We start from the raw sequence: 27,616 nt of genomic DNA on the forward strand, positions 1-27,616 counted from the left end.
AACCAACAGATCAGATCTGAGCTCTGCAGTCCTGCCACACCCAGTCGTGAATGGTGCTGGACAATTAAGCAACTAACTGAAGGAGGTGGCTCCACAAATATCCCCATCCTCAATGATGGGGGAGCCCAGCACATCAGTGCAAAAGATAAGGCTGAAACATTCAGCCAGAAGTGCCGGGTTGATGATCCATCTCGGCCTCCTCCTGAAGTCCCCAGCCAATTCGATTCACTCTGCATAACATCAAGAAAAGACTGAAGGCACTGGATACTGCAAAGGCTATGGGCCCTGACAACATTCCAGCAATAGTACTGAAGACCTGTGCTCCTGAACTTGCCGCACCGCACCCCTTGCCAAGCTGTTCCAGTACAGCTACAACAGTGGCATCTACCCAGCAACGTGGAAAATTGCCCGGGTATTTCCTGTACACAAAAAGCAAGACAAGTCCAACCCGGCCAATTACCGCCCCTTCTGTCTACGCTCAATCATCAGTAAAATGATGGAAGGTGTCGTCGACAGTGCTATCAAGCGGCACTTGCTTAGCAATAACCTGCTCGCTGCCAGGGCCTCTCAGCTCCTGACCTCATTACAGCCTTGGTTCAAACATGGACAAAAGAGCTGAACTCAAGAGGTGAGGTGAGGGTGACTACCTTTGACATCAAGGCAGCATTTGACTGAGTATGGCATCAAGGAGCCCGAGCAAAACTGACATCAATGGGAATCGGGGGAAACGCTCCGCTGATTGGAGTCATATCTAGCGCAAAGGAAGATGGTTGTGGTTGTTCAAGGTCAATCATCTCAGCTCTGGGACATCACTGCAGGAGTTTCTCAGGGTAGTGTCCAAGGCCTGACCATCTTCAGCTGCTTCATCAATGACCTTCCTTCCATCATTAGGTCAGAAGTGGGGATGTTTGCTGATGATTGCACAATGTTCAGCACCATTCGCGATTCCTCAGACACTGAAGCAGTCCATGTAGAAATGCAGCAAGACCTGGACAGTATCCAGGCTTGGGCTGATAAGTGGAAAGTAACAGTCGCTGGAGGGGCAAGGTTCTGGCTGCAAGGCATGCTAGCGTCACTCGGGAGGGTTTAAACTAGTGTGGCAAGGGGGTGGGAACCAGAGCAGTAGGACAGCTAGTGAAATAAATGAGGAGGACGTAGTAAATAAGGCCAGTGGGACTAAGAGGAAGAGCAGGCAGGGAGATGTTGCTGAGCACAGCGTGACTGGTGGTCTGAAGTGCATTTGTTTCAATGCGAGAAGTATAACAGGTAAGGCAGATGAACTTAGAGCTTGGATTAGTACTTGGAAATATGATGTTGTTGCTATTACAGAGATTTGGTTGAGGGAAGGGCAGGATTGGCAGCTAAATGTTCCAGGCTTTAGAAGCTTCAGGCGGGATAGAGGGGGATGTAAAAGGGGTGGGGGAGTTGCATTACTGGTTAAGGAGAATATCACAGCTGTACTGCGGGAGGACACCTCAGAGGGGTCAAGCAGCGAGGCAATATGGGTGGAGCTCAGGAATAGGAAAGGTGTAGTCACGATGTTCGGGGTTTACTACAGGCCTCCCAACAGCCAGCGGGAGGTAGAGGAGCAGATATGTAGACAGATTTTGGAAAGATGTAAAGGTAACAGGGTTGTGGTGGTGGGTGATTTTAACTTCCCCTATATTGACTGGGACTCACTTAGTGCTAGGGGCTTGGATGGGGCAGAATTTGTGAGGAGCATCCAGGAGGGCTTCTTGAAACAGTATGTAGATAGTCCAACTAGGGATGGGGCCATTCTGGACCTGGTATTGGGAAATGAGCCCGGCCAGGTGGTCGAAGTTTCAGTGGGGTAGCATTTCGGGAGCAGTGACCATAATTCCATAAGTTTTAAGGTACTTGTGGATAAGGATAAGAGTAGTCCTCAGGTGAAGGTGCTAAATTGGGGGAAGGCTAATTATAACAATATTAGGCAGGAACTGAAGAATTTAGATTGGGGGCGGCTGTTTGAGGGTAAATCAACATCTGACATGTGGGAGTCTTTCAAACGTCAGCTGATTAGAATCCAGGACCAGCATGTTCCTGTGAGGAAGAAAGACAAGTTTGGCAAGTTTCGGGAAGCTTGGATAACACGGGATATTGTGAGCCTAGTCAAGAGGACTGGAGAATAACCAATGTTGTGCCTTTGTTTAAGAAGGGTGGCAAGGATAATCCAGGAAATTATAGGCCGGTGAGCCTTACGTCAGTGGTAGGGAAACTATAAGAGAGGATTCTTCGGGATAGGATTTACTCCCATTTGGAAACAAACGAACTTATTAGCGAGAGACAGCATGGTTTTGTGAAGGGGAGGTCGTGTCTTACTAATTTGATTGAGTTTTTTGAGGAAGTGACGAAGATGATTGATGAAGGAAGGGCACTGGATGTTATCTATATGGACTTTAGTAAAGCCTTTGACAAGGTCCCGCATGGCAGACTGGTACAAAAGGTGAAGTCACATGGGATCAGAGGTGAGCTGGCAAGATGGATACAGAACTGGCTCGGTCATAGAAGACGGAGGGTGTCAGTGGATGGGTGTTTTTCTGAATGGAGGGATGTGACTAGTGGTGTTCCGCAGGGATCAGTGCTGGGACCTTTGCTGTTTGTAGTATATATAAATGATTTGGAGGAAAATGTAGCTGGTCTGATTAGTAAGTTTGCGGACGACACAAAGGTTGGTGGAGTTGCGGATAGTGATGAGGATTGTCAGAGGATACAGCAGGATATAGATCGGTTGGAGACTTGGGCGGAGAAATGGCAGATGGAGTTTAATCCGGACAAATGTGAGGTAATGCATTTTGGAAGGTCTAATGCAGGTGGGAGGTATACAGTAAATGGCAGAACCCTTAGGAGTATTGACAGGCAGAGAGATCTGGGCGTACAGGTCCATAGGTCACTGAAAGTGGCAACGCAGGTGGATAAGGTAGTCAAGAAGGCATACGGCATGCTTGCCTTCATCGGTTGGGGCATCGAGTATAAAAATTGGCAAGTCATGTTGCAGCTGTACAGAACCTTAGTTCGGCCACCCTTAGAATATTGCGTGCAATTCTGGTCGCCACACTACCAGAAGGACGTGGAGGCTTTGGAGAGGGTACAGAGGAGGTTTACCAGGATGTTGCCTGGTCTGGAGGGCATTAGCTGAGAGGTTGGAAAAACACGGATTGTTTTCACTGGAACGACGGAGGTGGAGGGGCGACATGAAAGAGGTTTACAAAGTTGAGCGGCATGGACAGAGTGGATAGTCAGAAGCTTTTTCCCAGGGTGGAAGAGTCAGTTACTAGGGGACATAGGTTTAAGGTGCGAGGGGCAAAGTTTAGAGGGGATGTGCGAGGCAAGTTTTTTACACAGAGGGTGGTGAGTGCCTGGAACTTGCTGCCAGGGGAGGTGGTGGAAGCAGATACGATAGCGACGTTTAAGAGACATCTTGACAAATACATCAATAGGATGGGAATAGAGGGATATGGGCCCTGGAAGTGCAGAAGGTGTTAGTTTAGGCAGGCATCAAGATCGGCGCAGGCTTGGAGGGCTGAATGGCCTGTTCCTGTGCTGGACTTTTCTTTGTTCACACAAGTGCCAGGCAATGACCCTCTCCAATCATGGCATTCAATGGCATTACCATCGCTGAATCCCCCAATATCAACCTCCTGGGGGTTACCATTGACCAGAAACTGAACTGGAGTAGCCATATAAATACCGTGGCTACAAGAGCAGGTCAGAGGCTCGGAGTCCTGTGGCAAGTGACTCACCTCTTGACTCCCCAAAGCCATTCCACCAACTACAAGGCACAAGTCAGGAGTATGATGGTTTACACTCCACTTGCCTAGATGGGTGCGGCTCCAACAACACTCAAGAAGCTTGACACCATCCAGGAGAAAGAAGCCCGCTTGATTGGCACCCCATCTACGAACATTCACTCCCTCCACCACCGACGCACAGTGGCAGCAGTGTGTACCATCTACAAGATGCACATTTGCAACACACCAAGGCTCCTTAGACAGCACCTTCCAAGCCAGCAACCTCTACCACCTAGAAGGACAAGGGCAGCAAATGCTTGGGAGCACCACCACCTGCAAGCTCCCCTCAAAGCCACACATCATCCTGACTTGGAACTATATTGCTGTTCCTTCACTGTCGCTGGGTCAAAATCCTAGAACTCCCTTCCTAACAGCACTGTAGGTGTCCCTACCCCACATGGTCTGCAATGGTTCAAGAAGGCAGCTCACCACCACCTTCTCAGGGGCAATTAGGGATGGGCAATAAATGCTGGCCTTGCCAGCGATGCCCATATCACATGAAAGAATAAAAACAACTCTTTGGAACTGTACCATTAATTCTATATTGCCTCCAATTAAAGCTGCATCTAATTTGTCAATTGTTTCGGTTGCTGTGAGGCGACTATGGTGTGACCTCTTCATGGCGCATGCCTCGGCGAATGTATGGAGGTTGAGAGTTGCCCAAGCATCAAAACCCCCCTCTCGGCCTTTCTGGTAGGGTCCAAAGGAGTGCAGAGCATGACGTTTGGCACCGGTATGGCTGCAGGAACTGCCGGAAACATGCCAAAGGAGACACATGACAGCCTACGGGGTTCCACTCTGGATTTTATGTTAGGGTTTACTCCCTTAGCCTTGGTCTCTCCCGAGACGCCCACAAGGCAGTGGGGTTGTTAGGGCTTCTACACAGGGGTAGGAGGATGCCGGTGGGAGGAGGGGTTGCGAGGGGGAGGGGTGGAGGGAAGGGGGTGCGAGGGGGAGCTGGGAAAGGGGCTGTAAGGGGGTGGGGGGGGGTGCAGGGGAAGGGGGTGGATGGTGCAAGGGGGTTGCTGGGAAGGGGTTGCGAGGGAGGAGGGGGTGGTGGGGGGTGAGCTGGGAAGGGGAAGGGGGGGAAAGGGGGTGCAGATAATAAACCATTTCATCAGTTCCCACCATCGACGCCGGGAAAGCTCATCCGCGTCCTCCGGGAGGTGAGCGACAGCCTCGGGCACTGGTACCAGCAGGAATTCGCCAACATTGCGCTGCAGATGCTCTCCGAGCCATCTCCCACGGGCGTTTTGAAGTTGTGGCCGAGGAGCCGTTTGTGGCTTTTTACGTGTTCGGGGCACCTTTTTCTCAAGGCTTCCTCTCTGTGATAGTCTTATTTCCCTAGAGTCCCGCTGCTCCTTCTTCTCGACAATGGACTTACCGCACGCCGTGGTCGCCTTTGTCAGTGGGAGAGGTCATCGCACCTCACTGGACAGCTACCGCCCGCCTCAAACCGGGCAGCCCCCAGTCAATAAGGTTCTGTCCCGCCACAGTCCACCTGCTTTGATGGGTGCTCGGAGCTCAGGGTCATTGCCCGAAAAGTGGACTGCAACACCGCACCAAACAGCACGAAAAAAGGAAAGAAGGTACCAGCCCTTCGTTTTGCAAGCTGGAACGTCAGAACTCTGTGTCCTGGCCTGTCGGAAGACCTTACACAAATCAACGACTCTCGGAAGACCACCATCATTAACAACGTGCTCAGTAGACTCAATGTAGACATTGCAGCACTTCAGGAGACCCGCCTCCCTGCTAGTGGATCTCTAACAGAGCAAGACTACACCTTCTTCTGGCAGGGTAGGGATCTTGAAGAACCAAGACAGCATGGAGTGCTGCGGAAGACCACCATCAGAAACTCCTTGCTCAGCACGATAGAGCCTCCCTCAAATGGCTCGGAACGCATACTGTCCATCCGACTGCTCACCGCCTCTGGTCCAGTACACCTACTCAGCATCTATGCTCCAACACTCTGCTCCCCACCTGAAGCTGAAGACCAGATCTACGAGGAACTCCATAATATCATTAGTAGCATCCCCAACACTGAACACCTGTTCCTGCTGGGGGACTTTAATGCCAGGGTTGGAGCTGACCATGACTCATGGCCCTCCTGCCTTGGGCACTATGGCGTTGGAAGGATGAATGAGAATGGACAGAAACTGCTTGAGTTGTGTACGTATCATAACCTCTGCATCACCAACTTGTTCTTTCACGCTAAACCCTGTCACCAGGTTTCATAGAGGCACCCAAGATCGCGTCGTTGGCACCAGCTGGACCTCATCGTCACAAGGCGAGCCTCCTTAAACAGTGTTCAAATCACACACAGCTTCCACAGTACGGACTGCGACACCGACCACTCCCTGGTGTGCAGCAAGGTTAGACTCAAACCGAAGAAGCTGCATCACTCCAAGCAGAAGGGCCACCCGCGCATCAACACGAGCAGAATTTCTCATCCACAGCTGTTACAAAAATTTCTAAATTCACTTGTAACAGCCCTTCAAAACACTCCCACAGGGGATGCTGAGACCAAGGGGGCCCACATCAGAGACGCCATCTATGAGTCAGCTTTGACCACCTATGGCAAACGTGCGAAGAGGAATGCAGACTGGTTTCAATCTCATTTTGAAGAGCTGGAACCTGTCATAGCCGCTAAGCGCATTGAACTACAAGAAAGCCCCCAGCAAGTTAACATCCGTAGCACTTAAAGCAGCCAGAAGCACTGCACAAAGAACAGCTAGGCGCTGCGCAAATGACTACTGGCAACACCTATGCAGTCATATTCAGCTGGCCTCAGACACCGGAAACATCAGAGGAATGTATGATGGCATTAAGAGAGCTTTTGGGTCAACCATCAAGAAGATCGCCCCCCTCAAATCTAAATCAGGGGACATAATCACTGACCAACGCAAGCAAATGGACTGCTGGGTTGAGCACTACCTAGAACTGTACTCCAGGGAGAATATTGTCACTGAGACTGCCCTCAATGCAGCCCAGCCTCAACCAGTCATGGATGAGCTGGACGTACAGCCAACAAAATCGGAACTCAGTGATGCCATTGATTCTCTAGCCAGCGGAAAAGCCCCTGGGAAGGACGGCATTACCCCTGAAATAATCAAGAGTGCCAAGACTGTTATACTCTCAGCACTACATGAACTGCTTTGGCTGTGCTGGGACGAGGGAGCAGTACCTCAGGACATGCGTGATGCCAATATCATCACCCTCTACAAAAACAAAGGTGACCACGGTGACTGCAAAAACTACCGTGGAATCTCCCTGCTCAGCATAGTGGGGAAAGTCTTTGTTCGAGTCGCTTTAAACAGGCTCCAGAAGCTGGCTGAGCGCGTCTACCCTGAGGCACAGTGTGGCTTTCGTGCAGAGAGATCGACCATTGACATGCTGTTCTCCCTTCATCAGATACAGGAGAAATGCCGCGAACAACAGATGCCCCTCTACATTGCTTTCATTGATCTCACCAAAGCCTTTGACCTCGTCAGCAGACGTGGTCTCTTCAGACTACTAGAAAAGATCGGATGTCCACCAAAGCTACTAAGTATCATCACCTCATTCCATGACAATATGAAAGGCACAATTCAGCATAGCGACACCTCATCAGACCCCTTTCCTATCCTGAGTGGCGTGAAACAGGGCTGTGTTCTCGCACCCACACTGTTTGGGATTTTCTTCTCCCTGCTGCTCTCACATGCGTTCGAGTCTTCAGAAGAAGGAATTTTCCTCCACACAAGATCAGGGGGCAGGTTGTTCAACCTTGCCCATCTAAGAGCGAAGACCAAAGTACGGAAAGTCCTCATCAGGGAACTCCTCTTTGCTGATGATGTTGCTTTAACATCTCACACTGAAGTGTGTCTGCAGAGTCTCATCGACAGGTTTGCGGCTGCCTGCAACGAATTTGGCCTAACCATCAGCCTCAAGAAAACGAACATCATGGGACAGGACGTCAGAAATGTTCCATCCATCAATATCAGCGACCACGCTCTGGAAATGGTTCAACTATCACCAGTAACCTGTCTCGAAATGCAGAAATCAACAAGCGCATGGGAAAGGCTTCCACTGCTATGTCCACAAAAGTCCGAGTGTATCAAGCCTGTGTCCTCAGTACCTTGCTCTATGGCAGCGAGGCCTGGCCAAATAATGTCAGCCAAGAGCGACGTCTCAATTCATTCCATCTTCGCTGCCTCCGGAGAATATTTGCCTTCAGGTGGCAGGACCGTATCTCCAACACAGAAGTCCTCGAGGCGGCCAACATCCCCAGCTTATACACACTACTGAGTCAGCGGCGCTTGAGATGGCTTGGCCATGTGAGCCGCATGGAAGATGGCAGGATCCCCAAAGACACACTGCACAGGGAGCTCGCCACTGGTATCAGACCCACTGGCCGTCCATGTCTCCGCTTTAAAGACGTCTGCAAACACGACATGAAGTCCTGTGACATTGATCATAAGTAGTGGGAGTCAGTTGCCAGTGATCGCCAGAGCTGACGGGCAGCCATAAAGGCGGGGCTAAAGTGTGGCACGTCGAAGAGATTTAGCTGTTGGCAGGAAAAAAGACAGAAGCGCAAGGGGAGAGCCAACTGTGTAACAGCTCCGACAAACAAATTTTTCTGCAGCACCTGTGGAAGACTCTGTCACTCTAGAATTGGCCTTTATAGCCACTCCATGCGCTGCTCCACAAACCACTGACCACCTCCAGGCGCTTACCCATTGTCTCTCGAGACAAGGAGGCCAAAGAAGAAGAATTTATCAATTACATTTTCCTCTCCCTTTATTTGTAACCTCATCCCAGTGCTCCAGAACCCCACCACTTAAATTCTCCATTCCTCAAACACCAATCACCGCACCCCCTACCCTCACCCACCATCAACAGCCTAAGTACTTCTAGCTCTGCATTTACCTCTTCTCCTTTAAGACATCCTTAAAATTCAACTCTGGCCAAAGTTTTAGTCTTGCCTGCTAATAAAATGGCTCACTCGCCATTTCTTCCTTATGCCTCAGTGAGATACTCTGGAGCAGTTTTCTACATTAAAGGCAGTGTACAAGATGAAATTTTTTGAATACACAAAACTCATGTGTACAGGTGCCTGGCAAACCCCCCATCTGCCAGGATTGAGGTACACATTATTTTGCCACATGAACATTGAAACTTAAAATTGCAAGATCCTGACTGGAAGGACATTTGCAAAGTATTAGCAGTGTTGGAACAAAAGGGACCCAGCCGTTGCTTATCCAATACATAGAAGAAGTGGTCAGACCAGTTTTAGACACATGACTGTTGAGATTTGAACTTCCAACAAAGGATTTGATGAGAAAGCTCCTGGTTCCTGGTTTGAGAAGACCTCTCCTCTCCTGCCTGCTCATCCCTCAGGGAACCGAGACCATTGAAGACACATAAACTCAGAGAGAGAAAAATCTCCGACGTGAACGAAGAATACTGGGCCCCAACGAAACGCAAGACCACATCTTCAATAAAGGACTACAGCGAGCTCGAGAACCAGTAACAAGATATTGCCTCAAACTGTTCTACTTATCTTTTCTGTCCCTATTTGCATGTGTGTATCGCTTGTGCATGCCAGCGTGGGCGCATCTTATATCCATAGGTGTTAACCGTATTAGAGTTTAAGTTTAAGGTTTAATAAATTTTATCTTTCTTCCTTAAATCAAATTAAATCGAAGAAAGCCTGTTTGTGCTCATTTCTTTGCCTTATAATTGGAAAGTTGTGAATAAATTCACAAACGGGGAGCTCAAAACACAGTGTTTAAAATTAAACCCTGTTACAATAAGACCAGGTGAAGATGGTAACAGACCCCCTAGACACATTTCTCACCTGGTCATGACAGAAATTGGGTACTAGCATCCGGAATGTTACCCACAGACAAACGAGTGAAATTGGAAGTGGGAAGCCAAATTGTTCCCAATCAAAAAGAGCAAAATAACAAAGCAGGTTTTCTTGTGGTTGTGTGTGATTGAACACAAACATGTCTGCAACTGCAGACTCCAAGCCGGGGTGAAGTAACTTGGGATAAGTTAAAAGCACTGTCTATGGAGGAGTTGAGAAAAATGGCTGAGCAGTGTGTGATCACTGTATGTGGCAAGGCTAGGAAGTCTGAACTCCTAAGGCTAGTGGCCAACCATTTTCTCCTTGAATCTGAAGATGCAGAAGCAGTGTTCGAAACAGAATCTGACAGGGTATTGTTAGTAAATATACAATTGGAACAAAAGAAACTCGAAGTAGAAGACAGGGAAAGAGAAAGGGAGAGATATGAGAGAGAGAGAGAGGCAGGAGAGGGAGAAAGAGAGGGCCTTCTAAAAGGAATGTGAAGAAAATGAAAGGCAGGAGAGAGACAGGGAAAGGATATTCCAGAAGGAATGCAAAGAAAGACAGTTAAGGCAGCTTGAGTTAGCTAGGGGGTGACAAAGTAACCCTAGTGAAAGCATGGCCAATATGGAGGAGTACAATTCAGAACTGGGTACAAGATTACTAAAACTCGCCCAACTAATTCCAAAATTCAATGAGGAAGATGTGGAAGCATTTTTCGTGTCCTTCGAGAAACTGGCAAGGCAGCTATAATGGTCAAAGAAGGGTCAGTGACCCGAAACGTTAACTCTGCTTCTCTTTCCACAGATGCTGCCAGACCTACTGAGTGGTTCCAGCATTTCTTGTTTTTATTTCAGATTTCCAGCATCCGCAGTATTTTGCTTTTATTTTAGCTATAATGGCCAGCTGAGACCTGGTCTCTTTTACTGTAAAGCAAAATAATCAGAAAAGCCCATGAGGTTTATTCCTTGTTGCCAGATGAGAGTTCACCAGATTATGAACTGACCAAAAATGCTATCCTTGGGGCATACGAATTAGTACCCGAAGCCTACTGCCAAAAGTTTAGAACCTTCAAAAAGTAAGCCAATCAAACATCCTGGAGTTTGAAAGAAGCAAGTAGCTGGCTTTTGAGCATTGGCCGAGGGCTTTAACAATACAGCTCAGCTATGGGACTCTCAGAGAAGTAATCCTGTTTGAGGAACTTAAAAACTCTCTCCTATTCTCAATAAAAACCCATGTAGAGGAGCAGCAGGTTCAGGGAGCCCGGCAAGCAGCCGTTCTGGCCGATGAATTTGCTTTAATTTATAAGTCGGTTTCCCGGGGCAAACCTTTCCTGATCACCCCCTCAAATCCGAAAAGGACAAAGGGTGGGAAGGTGATATCCACCCAGGCATAGAGAGAGGAAAGCAGGAGACACAGGGGGCCCTCCTCCAACCAAAAAGGAAGGTGCTGTGAGCAAGAGTGAGACCTGGAGACCTGTGTGCCTCCATTGTAATAAGGCAGGGCATTTAAAAGCTAGCTGCTGGAAACTAAAGTGGAAACCGGCAGGGTTAATCAGGGCACAGCCGCTCAGAGAAGATGGGACCCTGATGGAAAACACAGAACAAGCTGTGGCTTTAACTGCAGTAAGAGTGCAACCCTGGAAGCTTACTATGGCCAGTGCAGGAAAAGTTAATCGGATTTCTGAAGGTTTTCAGGGTTTTATGTTTGAAGGGAAAGTAACCCCATATCCCTCGAGTGGGGCAAGTAAGCCCATAGTGATTCTCAAGGACACAGCGGCCACCAGCTCTCTTCTACTGGGAAAAGGCCTGACCTTTCCCCCAGAGAGTGTAGTGATTGCACTGGAGAAGGTGCAGAGGAGATTCACCAGGATGTTGCCTGGGCTGGAGCATTTCAGCTATGAAGAAACTGGATAGTGAGGGTTGTTTTCCTTAGAGCAGAGAAGGCTGAGGGGGTACCTGATTGAGGTATACAAAATTATGAGGGGCACTGATAGGATAGATAGGAAGAAACTTTTACCCTTAGCGGAGGGATCAATAACCAGAGGGCATAGATTTAAGTTAAGGGGCAGGAGGTTTAGAGGGGATTTGAGGAAAAATATTTTCACCCAGAGGATGGTTGGAATCTGGAACACACTACCTGAAGGGGTGGTAGAGGCAGGAACCCTCACAGCATTTAAGAAGTATTTAGATGAGCACTTGAAACGCCATAGCATACAAGGCTACAGGCAAGTGCAGGAAAATGGGATTAGAATAGATCGGTGCTCGATGGCCGGCACAGACACGATGGGCCGAAGGGCCTGTTTCTGTGCTGTCTAACTCTATGACTGTGAACATCAAAATAGTGGTGAATGGTATTGGAGGGCAGTGCATGCCTAAACCTATACACTGGGTGCACCTGGAGTGCGACCTAGTTTCGGGACCGGTGACTGTAGGGATTGTCCCTAGTTTGCTTGTGGACGGGGTTGACCTACTCCTACGTAATGATCTGGCAGGGTTGAAGGTGGTAGCCCCCCCGAGTAGTGAAAGAAAGGCTGCAAGAGGTCAGAGAGACAGGGCGCTGGCAGGAGACGGTCTCCTGCAGTTTCCCTGAATGTATAGTGGGTTAGGCCCTGATCAAACCAGCTCCCCCAGAGGAGACTCCATTGGCACTGCAGGCAAATGACCATGAGGTCTGCCTGTCTGAGACTTTCTTTGGAAAGTTAGGGGACCCAGGGAATGAATTAAATGGATTTTCCCTAGCTGAGGCTCAGCGAGCCATCTCAGTACTGTGCAAATTAGCACAAACTGCCCAGTCTGAAAGTGAAGCAGGGAGCATCCCTGATTGCTACTATTTAAAGAATGAGGTACTGATGAGGAAAAGGAGTTCTCCTCACAGACCTGGGGGCAAGCAGTGGACAGTAGTTCACCAGTTAGTGGTGCCACAGTGGTACCAGGGAGAAATATTAAGAAGGGCCAATGAGACTACAGTGGTTGTACATGCCGGTATACGAAAGACCAAAGCCCGCATAAGACAGCAGTTTGACTGGCCAAAACTCCACAAAGATGTGGTGGAGTACTGCAGGAGTTGCCACATGTGCCAGGTTGAGGGGTAACCCCAACCTACAATGAGACCTGCACCCCTAAGTCCTGTACCAGTGTTAGGAGGACCCTCCAGCAGAGGGCTGGTGAACTGGAAGGGACCCCCACCGAAAACAAAAGGGATCAAGCAGACACATGCTGGTTAAAGTTTAGAAACAGAAGGAGAAAAAATGACCAAGAGGGCAGGTTGAAGGAAGTCCGGGAAGAATCCCAGATGAAAATCCCTACTGCCTGGTCAACCAACCCCAGAAAATGTGAAATGTTAGACCCCACAAACTCCTATGCGAATGCAGACTCTGGAAGCATTCCACCAGAGTTGCTAACAGCATTTACAAGAAGCTGCAGAGACAAAGAGAGACCTCTAAGGGGCAGAGAAACCATGAGAGTGATGCCTCACCTAGTCGAAATGTCACAGGATGCAGTTAAGTCTGTACAAATACCTGCAGGTACGAGTGTCCCAGAGAACAAAGGGGAGAGTAACAAAGACTCCTCCCCCAGAGAAAAGGGAACCACCCATCCCCCGAAGCCAAAGATCTTTGCATGAATCAGCGAGTTCAGGATAGACCCGCCCTCCCCCCTATTAAATCTCCTGAGAAAAAAGAGAGAAAATTAAAGCAGCCCTGGCACCCAGAAAAGACCTTTTTTAATAGGCTTTAAGATTGGTGAATGAATGAAAGAAATGCATTTTTCTTCAAGTTGCATTTCATTCCCCTGGGTGTGGAGCTGTCAGGCAAAGCCCCCATCTGCCAAGACTGAGGTACACATGATTTCGCCACATGATCATTAGAAGTTAAAACTGCAAGACCCTGACTGGAAGGACATTTGCATAGTATTAGCAGTGTTGGAACAAAAGGGACCCAGTCGTTGCTTATCCAATACACAGAAGAAGTGGTCAGACCAGTTTTAGTCACATGACTAGCTGACTGTTGAGATTTGAACTTCCAACAAAGGATTTGATGAGAAAGCTCCTAGCTCCTGGTTTGAGAAGATCTCTCCCCTCCTGTCTGCTCATCTCTCAGGGAACTGAAACCATTGAAGACAAGTAAACTCAGTGAGAGAAAAATCTCCTATGTAAACAAGGTTTACAAAGAATACTGGGCCCCAACGAAACGCAAGACCATATCTTCAATCAAGAACTACAGCAAGCCCGAGAAACAGTAACAAGATATTGCTTCAAACTGTTCTACTGATCTTTTCTTCCACTCTTTTCTGTCCCGATTTGCATGTTTATATCGCGTGTGCATGCAAGCTTGGGTGCGTCATAAATCTGGAGGCGTTAACAGTGTTAGAGTTTAAGTTTAAGGTTTAATAAATTTCATTTTTCTTCTTTAAACCAAAGAAAGCCTGTTTGTGCTAATTTCTTTGCCTTATATTTGGAAAGTTGTGAACAAGAATTCACAAAGGGGGACCTCAAAACACAGTGTGTTGAAAATTAAACCCTGTTACAATAAGACCAGGTGAAGATGGTAACAGACCCCTTGACACTTTTCTCACCTGGCCGTAATAGCTGGGAACATGAGTTTGTAAAACGTACCCTGTAGGGTTTATAAGAAACCAGAAATATTGCATGAAAATCTATTCTATAGACATTGAACAAATAATATTTAAGTTCCTGTTTTAAGTTTGATTCCCCTTTGATTCCTTGTAACATTTATAAGATTGACTTGCATTTCTATAGCGCCTTTCACATCCTCAGGATGTCCTTAAACTCTTTACAACCAACGAAACACTTAACTATTGCAAAGCAGGTAACATGAAAGCCAATTTGCACACAGCAAGCTCCCACAAACATCAATGTGATAATGACCAGATAATTATTTTAGTCACATTGGTTGAGAGATAAATGTTGGTCAGGGAGAACTCCCCTGCTCTTCTTCAAATGGTCTTTGGCCTCCTTGTCCCAAGAGACAATGGGTAAGCACCTGGAGGTGGTTTGTGGAGCAGGGCCTGGAGTGGCTATAAAAGTCAATTCTAGAGTGACAGACTCTTCCACAGGTGCTGCAGGAAAATTTGTTTGTCGGAGCTGTTACACAGTTGGCTCTCCCCTTGCGCTTCTGTCTTTTTTCCTGCCAACAGCTAAATCTCTTCGACGTGCCACACTTTAGCCCCGCCTTTATGGCTGCCCGTCAGCTCTGGCGATCACTGGCAACTGACTCCCACTACTTATGATCAATGTCACAGGACTTCATGTCGTGTTTGCAGACGTCTTTAAAGCGGAGACATGGACGGCCAGTGGGTCTGATACCAGTGGCGAGCTCGCTGTACAATGTGTCTTTGGGGATCCTGCCATCTTCCATGCGGTTCACATGGCCAATATATCTCAAGCGCCGCTGACTCAGTAGTGTGTATAAATTGGGGATGTTGGCCGCCTCGAGGACTTCTGTGTTGGAGATACGGTCCTGCCACCTGATGGCAAGTATTGTCCGGAGGCAGCGAAGATGGAATGAATTGAGACGTCGCTCTTGGCTGACATACGTTGTCCAGGCCTTGCTGCCATAGAGCAAGGTACTGAGGACACAGGCTTGATACACTCGGACTTTTGTGTTCCGTGTCAGTGCGCCATTTTCCCACACTCTGTTGGCCAGTCTGGACATAGCAGTGGAAGCCTTTCCCATGCGCTTGTTGATTTCTGCATCGAGAGACAGGTTACTGGTGATAGTTGAGCCTAGGTAGGTGAACCCTTGAACCACTTCAAGAGCGTGGTCGCCGATATTGATGGATGGAGCATTTCTGACGTCCTGTCCCATGATGTTTGTTTTCTTGAGGCTGATGGTTAGGCCATATTTGTTGCAGGCAGCCGCAAACCTGTCGATGAGACTCTGCAGACACTCTTCAGTGTGAGATGTTAAAGCAACATCGTCAGCAAAGAGGTGTTCCCTGATGAGGACTTTCCGTACTTTGGTCTTCGCTCTTAGACGGGCAAATTTGAACAACCTGCCCCCTGATCTTGTGTGGAGAAAAATTCCTTCTTCTGAAGACTTGAACGCATGTGAGAGCAGCAGGGAGAAGAAAATCCCAAACAGTGTGGGTGCGAGAACACAGCCCTGTTTCACGCCACTCAGGATAGGAAAGGGGTCTGATGAGGTGCCGCTATGCTGAATTGTGCCTTTCATATTGTCATGGAATGAGGTGATGATACTTAGTAGCTTTGGTGGACATCCGATCTTTTCTAGTAGTCTGAAGAGACCACGTCTGCTGACGAGGTCAAAGGCTTTGGTGAGATCAATGAAAGCAATGTAGAGGGGCATCTGTTGTTCGCGGCATTTCTCCTGTATCTGACGAAGGGAGAACAGCATGTCAACGGTCGATCTCTCTGCACGAAAGCCATACTGTGCCTCAGGGTAGACGCACTCGGCCAGCTTCTGAAGCCTGTTTAAAGCGACTCGAGCAAAGACTTTCCCCACTATGCTGAGCAGGGAGATTCCACGGTAGTTTTTGCAGTCACCGCGGTCAGCTTTGTTTTTATAGAGGGTGATGATATTGGCATCACGCATGTCCTGAGGTACTGCTCCCTCGTCCCAGCACAGGCAAAGCAGTTCATGTAGTGCTGAGAGTATAGCAGGCTTGGCACTCTTGATTATTTCAGGGGTAATGCCGTCCTTCCCAGGGGCTTTTCCGCTGGCTAGAGAATCAATGACATCACTGAGTTCCGATTTTGTTGGCTGTACGTCCAGCTCATCCATGACTGGTAGAGGCTGGGCTGCATTGAGGGCAGTCTCAGTGACAACATTCTCCCTGGAGTACAGTTCTAGGTAGTGCTCAACCCAGCGGTCCATTTGCTGGCGTTGGTCAGTGATTGTGTCCCCTGATTTAGATTTGAGGGGGGCGATCTTATTGATGGTTGGCCCAAAAGCTCTCTTAATGCCATCATACATACCTCTGATGTTTCCGGTGTCTGAGGCCAGCTGAATATGACTGCATAGGTGTTGCCAGTAGTCATTTGCGCAGCGCCTGGCTGTTCTTTGTGCAGTGCTTCTGGCTGCTTTAAGTGCTACGGATGTTAACTTGCTGGGGGCTTTCTTGTAGTTTAACAGTGCAATGTGCTTAGTGGCTATGACAGGTTCCAGCTCTTCAAAATGAGATTGAAACCAGTCTGCATTCCTCTTCGCACGTTTGCCATACGTGGTCAAAGCTGACTTCAAATAGTGTCATCGAATTATGTCATAGGAACGTAGGACATGAGTGGGTTATTTAGCCCTTTGAACCTGTTCCGCCATTCATTGAGATTATGGCTGATCTGTGACCTAACTCCACCTGAGGCGGCAGATGGGGATTCAGTTTAACATCTCATTCGAAAGACAGGTACTTCAATAGTGCAGCACTCCCTCAGTAGTGCACTGGAATGTCAGCCTAGACTTTGTGTGTAGTTTGGAGTGGGGATTGAACCCACAATCACATCTAATCATTTTCTTCTTGATCAATATAAAATAGTTACCTAAATGTGACAGACTATTAATATGTAACATAAAATGTTATTCATTCAGACATAGCTGCCAATTCTCTTCCCATTTTAAGCAATCAATAATATAGATCTAACTTCCTATTTATATGTAACAATAAATATTTCCATGCATTTATCAACGCTTGTCTTGAACAGTTAGTCTATGTTGTTGTAATTAAGTAAATGAAGAATCCTGTTGTTATTGATCACTGAGAAAATCATGTGGTGTGTATTTCTTAGAAATCAAATTTGAATGTTTTGTTCTTGGAACATGGGACAAGGCTGTATTTATTAACTACCGATAGTATGGTAGCACTCTTGCCCTGAGTCAGAAGGTTGTGGACTCAAGTTCCACTCCAGAGATCTGAGAAAATAATCTAGGTTGACACTCCAGTTCTGTACTGAGGGATTGTTTCACTGTTTATTTTATTTTATTTAGAGATACAGCGCTGAAACAGAGCCTTCGGCCCACCGAGTCTGTGCCGACCAAGAACCACCCATTTATACTAACCCTACAGTAATCCCATATTCCCTACCACCTACCTACACTAGGGGCAATTTACAATGGCCAATTTACTTATCACCTGCAAGTCTTTGGCGGTGGGAGGAAACCGGAGCACCCAGCGAAAACCCACGCAGTCACAGGGAGAACTTGCAAACTCTGCACAGGCAGTACCCAGAATTGAACCCGTGTCCCTGGAGCTGTGAGGCTGCAGTGCTAACCACTGCGCCACTGTGCCACTGTTGGAGGTGCTGTCTTTCCAATGAGACATTAAACCGAGGTCTTGGTCTGCCCTCTCAGGTAGACTTAAAAGATCTTATGGCACTGTTTTGAAGAACAGCAGGGGAGTAATCCCCAGTGTCTTGGCCAATATTTGTCCCTCAATCAACATCACTAAAAACAGATTATTTGGCAATTATTTTATTGTTGTTTGTGGGAACTTGCTGGCATAACAGGCTGCATTTCTGATGTGAATTGCTTGTGAATCCTTACATGTTGATGTACTGGTTCTGCTTCAAAAAAGAGTGGGCTTGTTGAGTATATTGAGCTTTTGCTTCAACTTCTTATGTGCTTAGATTTTAATTATTATCTTTCTATGGATTTCTTTTGCCTGCAATTAATTATTAATTAAATTGGATGCTTTTGGTGTGCTCTTTTAAGCTGTGCCTATTTTTAGTCTGCACTCTCCTGCAAGTGATCAATTGTTTAGTCTTAGTTGATATTTCTTTTACTGGATGTGAAGGGCCTATTTGCAATCGCAGAGAGGTCAGTGACTAGGGGCCATAGATTTAAAGTGATTGGTAGAAAAATTAGAGGGGAGATGAGGATAATTTTTTCACCCAGTGGGTGGTGGGGGTCTGGAACTCACTGCCTGAAAGGGTAGTAAGGCAGAAACCCTCAACTCATTTAAGAGGTGTCTGGATATATATCAAATGCCTTTTGAAAGTCCACGTACACCACATCAAAAGCATTGCCCTCATCAACCCTCTGTTACCTCCTCAAACTCCAGCAAGTTAGTTAAACATGATTTTAGCTTAAATCCATGCTGGCCTTCCTTAATTAACCTGCATTTGTCCATGTGACTATTGATTCTGTCCCAAATTATCTTTTCGAGAAGTTTTCTCACCACCAAAGTTAAACTGACTGGCCTGTAGTTGCTGGGCTTATCTTTACACCCTTTTTTAAACAAGCGTGTAAAGTTTGCAATTCTCCAGTCCTCTGGCACCACCTCTGAGTCTAAGACTGAAATTATGGCCAGTGCCCCTGCAATTTCCACCCTCTCTTCCCTCAGTATCCTTGGATGCATCTCATCCGGCCCTGGTGCTGTATCCACTCCATATTACTCCAAGCCACTGTCATTGACAAGAAGGGAAATAGTGTGACTGTGCAGTCGCCAGAAGAAGAACAGTATGACAGAAATTCTTCATGTGTCAAAAAGTATCATGGTGACAAAGACACAGCAGCAGATCTACCAGATGTAGGAGCTGAGGTGAAGCTGACATCAGTAATCCCGATGTCCAAGCCAGTTATCCTGATGGCAGGCAGACAGCTTGCTATCAAGAGAGAGAAACATCAGTTCCAGAGGGGTTGACAGCATTTTCTAATCCTGACAAGGTGCCCAGAGTTCGAGACAACAGGCAGAATACGGCACAAGACCACCAAAACTAAGTGAAGATTTTGTGCTGTGATCATATTCAAAACAAAAAGGTATACCCTGCCCTTGAAAGCAAATGTAATGGAAGAAATTCATTAACTGAGTTAGGAAAATAATGACATTGCTCCATGACCTTCTGGTCAGTTATTCTTTGTGACCTTCTGTCCTATCAACACCTTCCCTTACCTTTTTTTTTGCCCCACCCCTGCTTTATTTGTTTAAAACCTATTACATTTCTAACCTTTGCCAGTTCTGATGAAAGCTCAGTGACCTGAAACGTCAACTCTACTTCTGTCTCCACAAATGCTGCCAGGACTGCTGAGTATTTCCAGCACTTTTTGTTTTGTAATTTCTTAAGTATGTTTGGTAAACAAACTTATTACAGTATGTTTGGTAAACAGTGGAGTTTAAGCTACAGATGCCTAGCAGGAAAATCATGGACATGTTTTAATCTGATAAGGGAGGAATGTCATGATTGTATGTGTGGGCTTGAGTATTAGAGACTATATGGTACTTGGAAGAGAAATTGAAAGTACTCTGCTTTGGGGAAAACACCTGACCTGGGGTTGTTATAAGGTCAGATGGTATACGTAGCAGCAGTGAACAGAATCCTTTACTAAACACTTGTTTAAGTCACAGTTATAACTTAAAGATTTAAGGATGATTCTTTAAGCCTGAGATGTGATACTCTCCTGCAGTCCTTATTAAACCAGGGTTGGTCCCAGGGTGAGGGATATGCCAGGCCATGAGGTTACAGATTGTGGTTGAATACAATGCTGCTGCTGCTAACGGCCCACAATACCTCATGTTTGCCCTGCTGGATCTGTTCTGAATCTATCCCATTTAGCACAGTGGTGGTGCCACAAAACACTGAAGGATATCCTCAGTGTGAAGACAGGACTTTGTCACCATAAGGCCTGTGTGGTGGTCACTCCTACCAATATTAAGATGGACAGATGCATTTGTGACAAGTAGATTTGTGAGGAACTGGTCAAGTAGGTTTTTCGCCCTCTTATTGGTTCTCTCATCACTTGCTGCAGCCCCAGTCTCGAAGATATGAGCTTCAGGACTCGGTGAGCTCAATCAGTAATGGTGCTACCAAGCCATTCTTGGCAATGGACATGGAAGTTCCCCACACAAGACATTCTGTGGCCTTGCTACCCTCAGTGCTTCATCCAAGTGGTGTTCAACATGGAGTACTGATTCATCAGCTGAGGGAGAGTGGTGTGTTGTAATCATGAGGAGGTTTCCTCGCCCATGTTTGACCTGATGCTGTGAGATTTCATGGGGTCCAGAATGAATGTCGTGGACTCCCAGAGCCACCCCCCCTTCTCCCTCCACCCCCCCCCCCCTCCCCCGACTGTATATCATTGTGCCACCACCTCTGGTGGGTCTGTCTTGCCAGTTGGACTGGACATACCCAGGTATGGTGACAGTGGTGTCTGTGACATTGGCTGTAAGGTATTGGTGACAGTGGTGTCTGTGACATTGGCTGTAAGGTATGATTCAGTGAGTATGACTGTCGGGCTGTTGCTTGACTAGTCTGTGGGACAGCTCTCCCAATTTTTGCACAAGTCTCCAGATGTTAAGATTTTGTAGGGTGAGCCTTTGTCATTTTCTGCTGCCTAGGTCGATTGGGGGTGGCGGCGGGGGGTGGGGGGGGGGTGCGGGTGGTGGTCTGTCAATTTTAGTCATATTTGACTCTTCTGCAGCTGTTCAATAGAACGTAGTGTTTTACTAGGCCATTTCAGATGGTAGTTTAGAGTCAACCACACTGCTGTGGGTCTGGAATCACATGTAGGTCAGACCAGGTAAGGACGACCAATCTCTTCCCCGAAGCACATTAGTGATCCAGATGGCATTTTATAACAATCTGGTAGTTTCATGATTATTAATGAGACTAGTTTCTTCCAAATTTATTTATTAATTGAATTTAAATCCCACCCCCCACCCCCAGCTGCCGTGGTGGAATTTGAACTCGTGTCTCTGGAGGATTAGTCTGGGCTTCTGCATTACTAGTCCAGTAACATTACCACTGTGCTACCATCCTCTATTGAAGTCAACTGAACTGAATATTGAGCGAGAGTATGACAGACAACCGATGAGAGCACCCATTTTGCATCTCCTGCCCATGACCAATTTCACACCCATGACCTCTAGGTGGCCAGTCTAATACAATAACCAGTACATTACTGTGCCCTGAACATAAGATATTGCTGATACCTAGATAAGTAGAATCTTTAGCAGGATTTAAACATGTACCTGTGTACACAGTACAGCTTGGGGTCTGATAATGCAATCACAGCTGCACCATAATGCAGAGTCAGCTCATAATATTTACAAGTTCTCAGCAAGTTTGTGTGATGTGTTGAATGAGCACTAAGAATACAGGGCAGGGTAAAAGAATAGGTATGAAGGATGGTTTTACTGAAAGATCAGGGCCACCCAAGAGCATTTTCTTTATATTGAGCCTTTTTTCAGTTTCCTGTGCTAATGGGGAGTACTAATCAACTGGAAAACTCTTGAACCTATGGGTTCAGCTGAAGCTGGACTTCTTTGGATAAGTGAAAAAAACAAAACTAAAAGAAGTCTTAAACAACCATATGATCTAGGTCAAATAATACAAAGAAACTAAGCAGAGGTTAGAAAAGAGGGAGATGAATTGGATAAATATTTGAAAGGGAAAAGTTTGCAGGGCTATAGGGAAACAGCATGGGAGTGGGATTAATTGGATAGCTTTCAAAGAGCCGGCACAGAACGATATGTCTTTTTTTCTGGTAGATTCTAGGAAGCAAAAAAGACTGGAAAAGCTAGGATGTGAGATAAATAAAGACTAAAGTAACATCATGGAAAATAGTAAATCATTTTATAAACCCATAAAAAGTAAAGCAATGGTTAAGGAAAAGATAGGACTGATTACATACAGAGGAAGCCCTAGAAAAATAGAGGACGAAGGAATGGCAAGCTTGTTGTCTTGCATTTCATCTAAACCTATCAGGATCATAGAATGGTACAGCACAGAGGCCATTCAGCCCGTTGTGCCTGCGTCAGCTCTTGGAAAAAGCTATCCAATTAGTCCCACTCTTCTCCTTCCTCTCCACCCCACCCCAATAGCTTTGCAATGTTTTTCTTTTCAAGTATTAATCCAATTTCCTTTTGAAAGTTGATGTAGAATCTGCTTCTACTGCTCTTTCAGCCAGTGCATTCTAGATCTGCTGCGTGAAAAACATTCTCATCTCATCTCTAGTGTGTTTGCCAATTACCTGAAACCTGTGTCCTCCTTCTAACCCTTTCTCCTTGCACTTATCTAGCTTTCCCCTTAAAGGCATCTATACTATTCGCCTCAAGCACTCCATGTGGTAGCGAGTTAGACATTCTCACCACTCTCTGGGTAAAGTTTCTCCTGAATTCCTTACGGATTTATTAGTGATTATCTTGTTTTTAAGGCCCCTTGTTCTGGTCTCCTTCATAAGTGGAAACATCTTCTCTACATCTATCCTATCAAACTTTTTTGTAATTCTAAAGATTTCTATCAGGCCACCCTTTAGCCTTCTCTTTTCTAGAGAAAAGAACCTCCAGCCTTTTCAGTCTTTTGTGATAACGATACCTCTCAGTCTGGTATCCTCCTTGTAAATCCTTTTTTGCACCTTCTCCAGTGCCTTTATATTCTTTTTGTAATATGGAGACCAGTACTGTGTACCATACTCCAGATCTAACCAAGGTTCTATATAACTTTATTTGTACAGGATTCAGGTACCAATTTCAAATAAGAAAAGTGTCCCTCAGTCACACCAAGTTCTTACCTTCAGCTGGATGTTAACATTGCATCTTCTGTTGAGTAATGTCTCCACCACACTGATATGCCCATACTGACTGGCAATTGAAAGGGGAGTAGCACCATCCTGTGCAGGAAAAACACAGAACATTTATTTTCTTTTATCTTCAATTTTCTCACCTGCCTTTATCTCCTGAATTCACATGTTCTTTAGCTCCGTTTCCACAGTCACTGGCCATGCTCTGGAACCTAGTTCATTCTTGTGTAAGCTTTGACAGTATGCATAATTACTAAAGGCATCATTGTCAACACAATCCTGTCCTGACCTGCCATCTCCTTCTAACAGTGGATCACAAGATGATGACCATGATTGGAAACAAAACTAATTTTCCCCTTTCCAACACAGGACCACAAAGGTCAATTGAAGTATCTAGCATTGCCTGAGTTTTGATCAGCTAATTCATTGTGGATTATTGACCTCACCTGCTCTAAATGGCTCTGCAGTTGACCAGATTCTTGCACCACATTCACACTTGTAACATTCAGCATACATAACATTTGGAAGGGTAGCCAGGACCTTTTTGTCTAACAGCAGGAGAGCACAGGAGTCCATCCTTTAGGGAAGGAGAGAGGGAATAAATTCATTTCATTTCAATTTCATGTATTCCAATTATATCCAAATGCAACTTCCAGATGTGAAGGGTAATTTAACAATTTGTACTCTAGCACAGAGGCCAGTGGACTGGTGAGGAAAGACCAGAGGCATGGGACTAATTCAGTAGCTCCTTCAAATAGCCACCACTGGCATGATGGGCTGAATGGCTTCCTTCTGTACTGTACCATTTTATGATTCTGTGATGTCACCAGATCTTCTGTCCATTGAAATAAGGAAGTACATATTCATAAAATATTGAGCCTGTTCTGTATTTGTATTTATCCATGTGAAATAATGCTGTCTGGTTTAATGTTCCTTTAATTTTAATCACACAAATGAGCTTCATACGTCACACAGGTCTGAAGAGGCTGCAATTCAAAACTACCAATATTTAAAATTGAGATCTTTATCCAGGTCCAAAATTCTCAATTTTTGGGGGAATGAATATGTAGGGGAGGATTTTTTTGCTGAAAGTGCTCCCCATATTTATAGATTTTTTGTTTTAGCCAAGGCTTTTATGTGGCTGGTCAAGGGGAGTTTCTGGTCAATGGCAAATCCCAGGATGGTGATGGTGGGGGACTCAGCAATGGTAATGTAATTGAATGTCAGTGGGAGGTTATGTCCTTTATGATGGAGCGAAGGCCATTGCTGAAGCAGCTGAAGATGGTTGGGCCTGGGACACTAACCTGAGGAACTCCTGCAGCAATGTCCTGGGGCTGAGATGATGGGCCTCCAAGAACCATAACTATCTAGCTATTGTGCTAGGTATGAATCCAATCAAAAGGCTCCTTTTGTGTCATGTTTAGTCAAATGCTGCCTTAAGGGCAGTCACTGTCACTTCTCCTCTGGAATTCATCTCTTTGGACCAAGGTTATAATGAGGTCTGGAGCTGTGCAGTCCTGACAGAACCCAAACTGAGCATCAGTGATCAGGTATAAAAACAAAATGCTGGAAATATTCAGCATCTGTGGAGATAGGACATTTTAGGTCTGTGATCTTTCATCAGAACTGCCAAAAGTTAGAAATGTTTTGTTTGTTGCAATGGTCCAGCCATCATGTTTAGTTTAGTTTAGAGATACAGCACTGAAACAGGCCCTTCGGCCCACCGAGTCTGTGCCGACCATCAACCACCCATTTATACTAATCCTACACGAATCCCATATTCCAATAACATCCCCCCCGGTCCCTATATATTTCCCTACCACCTACCTATACTAGGGGCAATTTATAATGGCCAATTAACCTATCAACCTGCAAGTCTTTGGCATGTGGGAGGAAACCGGAGCACCCGGAGGAAACCCACGCAGACACAGGGAGAACTTGCAAACTCCGCACAGGCAGTACCCAGAATCGAACCCGGGTCCCTGGAGCTGTGAGGCTGCAGTGCTAACCACTGCGCCACTGTGCCGCCCTGGTATGGAGCAGGCTTGATGGATCAGCTGATCTTTAACTGCCTGTCATTTCCATATTCATATAAAAGTGCATGGTATACCAATGATTTTAGAATCATCAAATAGTTACAGCTTAGAAGGAGGCCATTTGGTCTGTTGTGGCCATGCTGGCTTTCTGCAAGAGCAACTCAGCTAGTCCTACTCCCCCTCCTTGTAGCTCTACAAATCTTTTCTCTTCAGGTGCTTATCCAGTTCCCTTTTGAAAACCATGATTGAATTTGCCTCCACCACACTGTCAGGCAGTGCATTCCAGGTCCTAACCACTCGCTGCATAAAAAATATTTTCCTCGTGTCACTTCTGGTTCTTTTGCCAATTACTTTAAATCAGTGTCTTCTGGGCTGCGACCCTTCCACCAATGGAAATAGTTTTTCCCTATCTACTCTGTCCAGACCTCTCATGATTTTGAACACGTCTATCAAATCTCCTCAACTGTCTCTGTAAGGGGAACAGTCCCAGCTTCACATATCTATCCATGTAACTGAAATCCCTCATCCCTGGAACCATTACAAAACTTTTCTGCACCCTCTCTAATGCCTTCACATAATTCCTAAACTGTGGTGTCCAGAATTATTCTCAATACTTCAGTTGAGGCTGAGCCAGTGTTTTATAAAGTTCACCATAACTTCCGAAGAAGGGTCACTGACCCAAAACGTTAACTCTGCTTCTCTCTCCACAGATGCTGCCAGACCTGCTGAGTATTTCCAGCATTTCTTGTTTTTATTTCACCATAACTTCCTTGCTTTTGTACCCTATGCCTCTATTTATAGAACCCAGGATCCCATATGCCTTAACAGTGCGGCACAGCGGTGCAGTGGCTAGCACCGCAGCCTCACGGCTCCAGCGACCCGGGTTCGATTCTGGGTACCGCCTGTGGGGAGTTTGCAAGTTCTCCCTGTGACCGTGTGGATTTTCGCCGGGTGCTCCGGTTTCCTCCCACTGCCAAAGACTTGCAGGTGATAGGTAAATTGGCTGTTGTAAATTGCCCCTAGTGGTGGTAGGGAATATGGGATTATTGTCTTCTTCTTTGGCCTCCTTATCTCAAGAGACAATGGATACGCGCCTGGAGGTGGTCAGTGGTTTGTGAAGCAGCGCCTGGAGTGGCTATAAAGGCCAATTCTAGAGTGACAGGCTCTTCCACAGGTGCTGCAGAGAAATTTGTTTGTCGGGGCTGTTACACAGTTGGTTCTCCCCTTGCGCCTCTGTCTTTTTTCCTGCCAACTGCTAAGTCTCTTCGACTCGCCACATTTTAGCCCCGTCTTTATGGCTGCCCGCCAGCTCTGGCGAACGCTGGCAACTGACTCCCACGACTTGTGATCAATGTCACAGGATTTCATGTCGCGTTTGCAGACGTCTTTAAAGCGGAGACATGGACGGCCGGTGGGTCTGATACCAGTGGCAAGCTCGCTGTACAATGTGTCTTTGGGGATCCTGCCATCTTCTATTCGGCTCACATGGCCAAGCCATCTCAAGCGCCGCTCACTCAGTAGTGTGTACAAGCTGGGGATGTTGGCCGCCTCGAGGACTTCTGTGTTGGAGATACGGTCCTGCCACCTGATGCCAAGTATTCTCCGGAGGCAGCGAAGATGGAATGAATTGAGACGTCGCTCTTGGCTGACATACGTTGTCCAGGCCTCGCTGCCATAGAGCAAGGTACTGAGGACACAGGCCTGATACACTCGGACTTTTGTGTTCCGTGTCAGTGCGCCATTTTCCCACACTCTCTTGGCCAGTCTGAACATAGCAGTGGAAGCCTTTTCCATGCGCTTGTTGATTTCTGCATCTAGAGAGTTAGTAGGGTTAGTATAAATGGGTGGTTGTTGGTCGGTACAGACTCGGTGGGCCGAAGGGCCTGTTTCAGTGCTGTATCTCTAAATAAATAAACAGGAAAGTGGGGTTGAGGCTGAGATTAGATCAGCCATGATTGTATTGAGGGGCTGAATTGCCTACTGCTCCTAGTTCTTATGTTCTTAACTGCTTTCTCAACCTACCCTGCCACCTTTACCTATTTGTGCACATATACAAACCACAGTGGGCCATATTAGCAGCTTTAATCTGCAACATAAAGTTAGTGTTTTTTTTTCTGAGCTTTAGATAAATTACACAAAATTCAGCCTTGAACAATATAAGCATCAATCATTACTGACTTCCAGTTATGGGAGATATATCACTAGTTTCCATCTGATTACAGATGGTTAGTTCTCTTACTTTAGTTGATAGTTCAGTCGAGGCTCCATACTCCAAAAGAAATTTCACAATTGTATCATTTCCTTGTTGGGCAGCAAAGTATAAAGCTGTAGAACCTGACTGGGGGGAGAAAAAGGACATTAATACACTCAGCATAAAACAGCTACTGCTCTCAATCTTTTATCAGCTCTAACTAGGTTGTTTTTTTACTGATTTAATTAAGTTTGAATTGCTGTT

The 27,616-nt window shown here is 46.3% G+C and overlaps 1 protein-coding gene across 4 annotated transcripts in view; it reads right to left on the reverse strand.

Annotated features, from left to right (window-relative positions):
* Positions 1-27,616, reverse strand: part of ankrd29 (ankyrin repeat domain 29) — a 75,834-nt gene that overhangs the window by 18,953 nt on the left and 29,265 nt on the right. For all 4 annotated transcript variants that reach the window (XM_068031090.1, XM_068031089.1, XM_068031088.1 and 1 more), the window contains 2 exons: positions 27,401-27,499; positions 23,117-23,215 (listed from right to left, as the gene is read on the reverse strand). In XM_068031090.1, coding sequence (XP_067887191.1) covers positions 23,117-23,215; positions 27,401-27,499 — 198 coding nt within the window. The remainder of the gene's footprint in view (positions 1-23,116; positions 23,216-27,400; positions 27,500-27,616) is intronic.

This window comes from Heterodontus francisci, chromosome 5, assembly GCF_036365525.1.
Source record: "Heterodontus francisci isolate sHetFra1 chromosome 5, sHetFra1.hap1, whole genome shotgun sequence".
NCBI lineage: Eukaryota > Metazoa > Chordata > Chondrichthyes > Heterodontiformes > Heterodontidae > Heterodontus > Heterodontus francisci.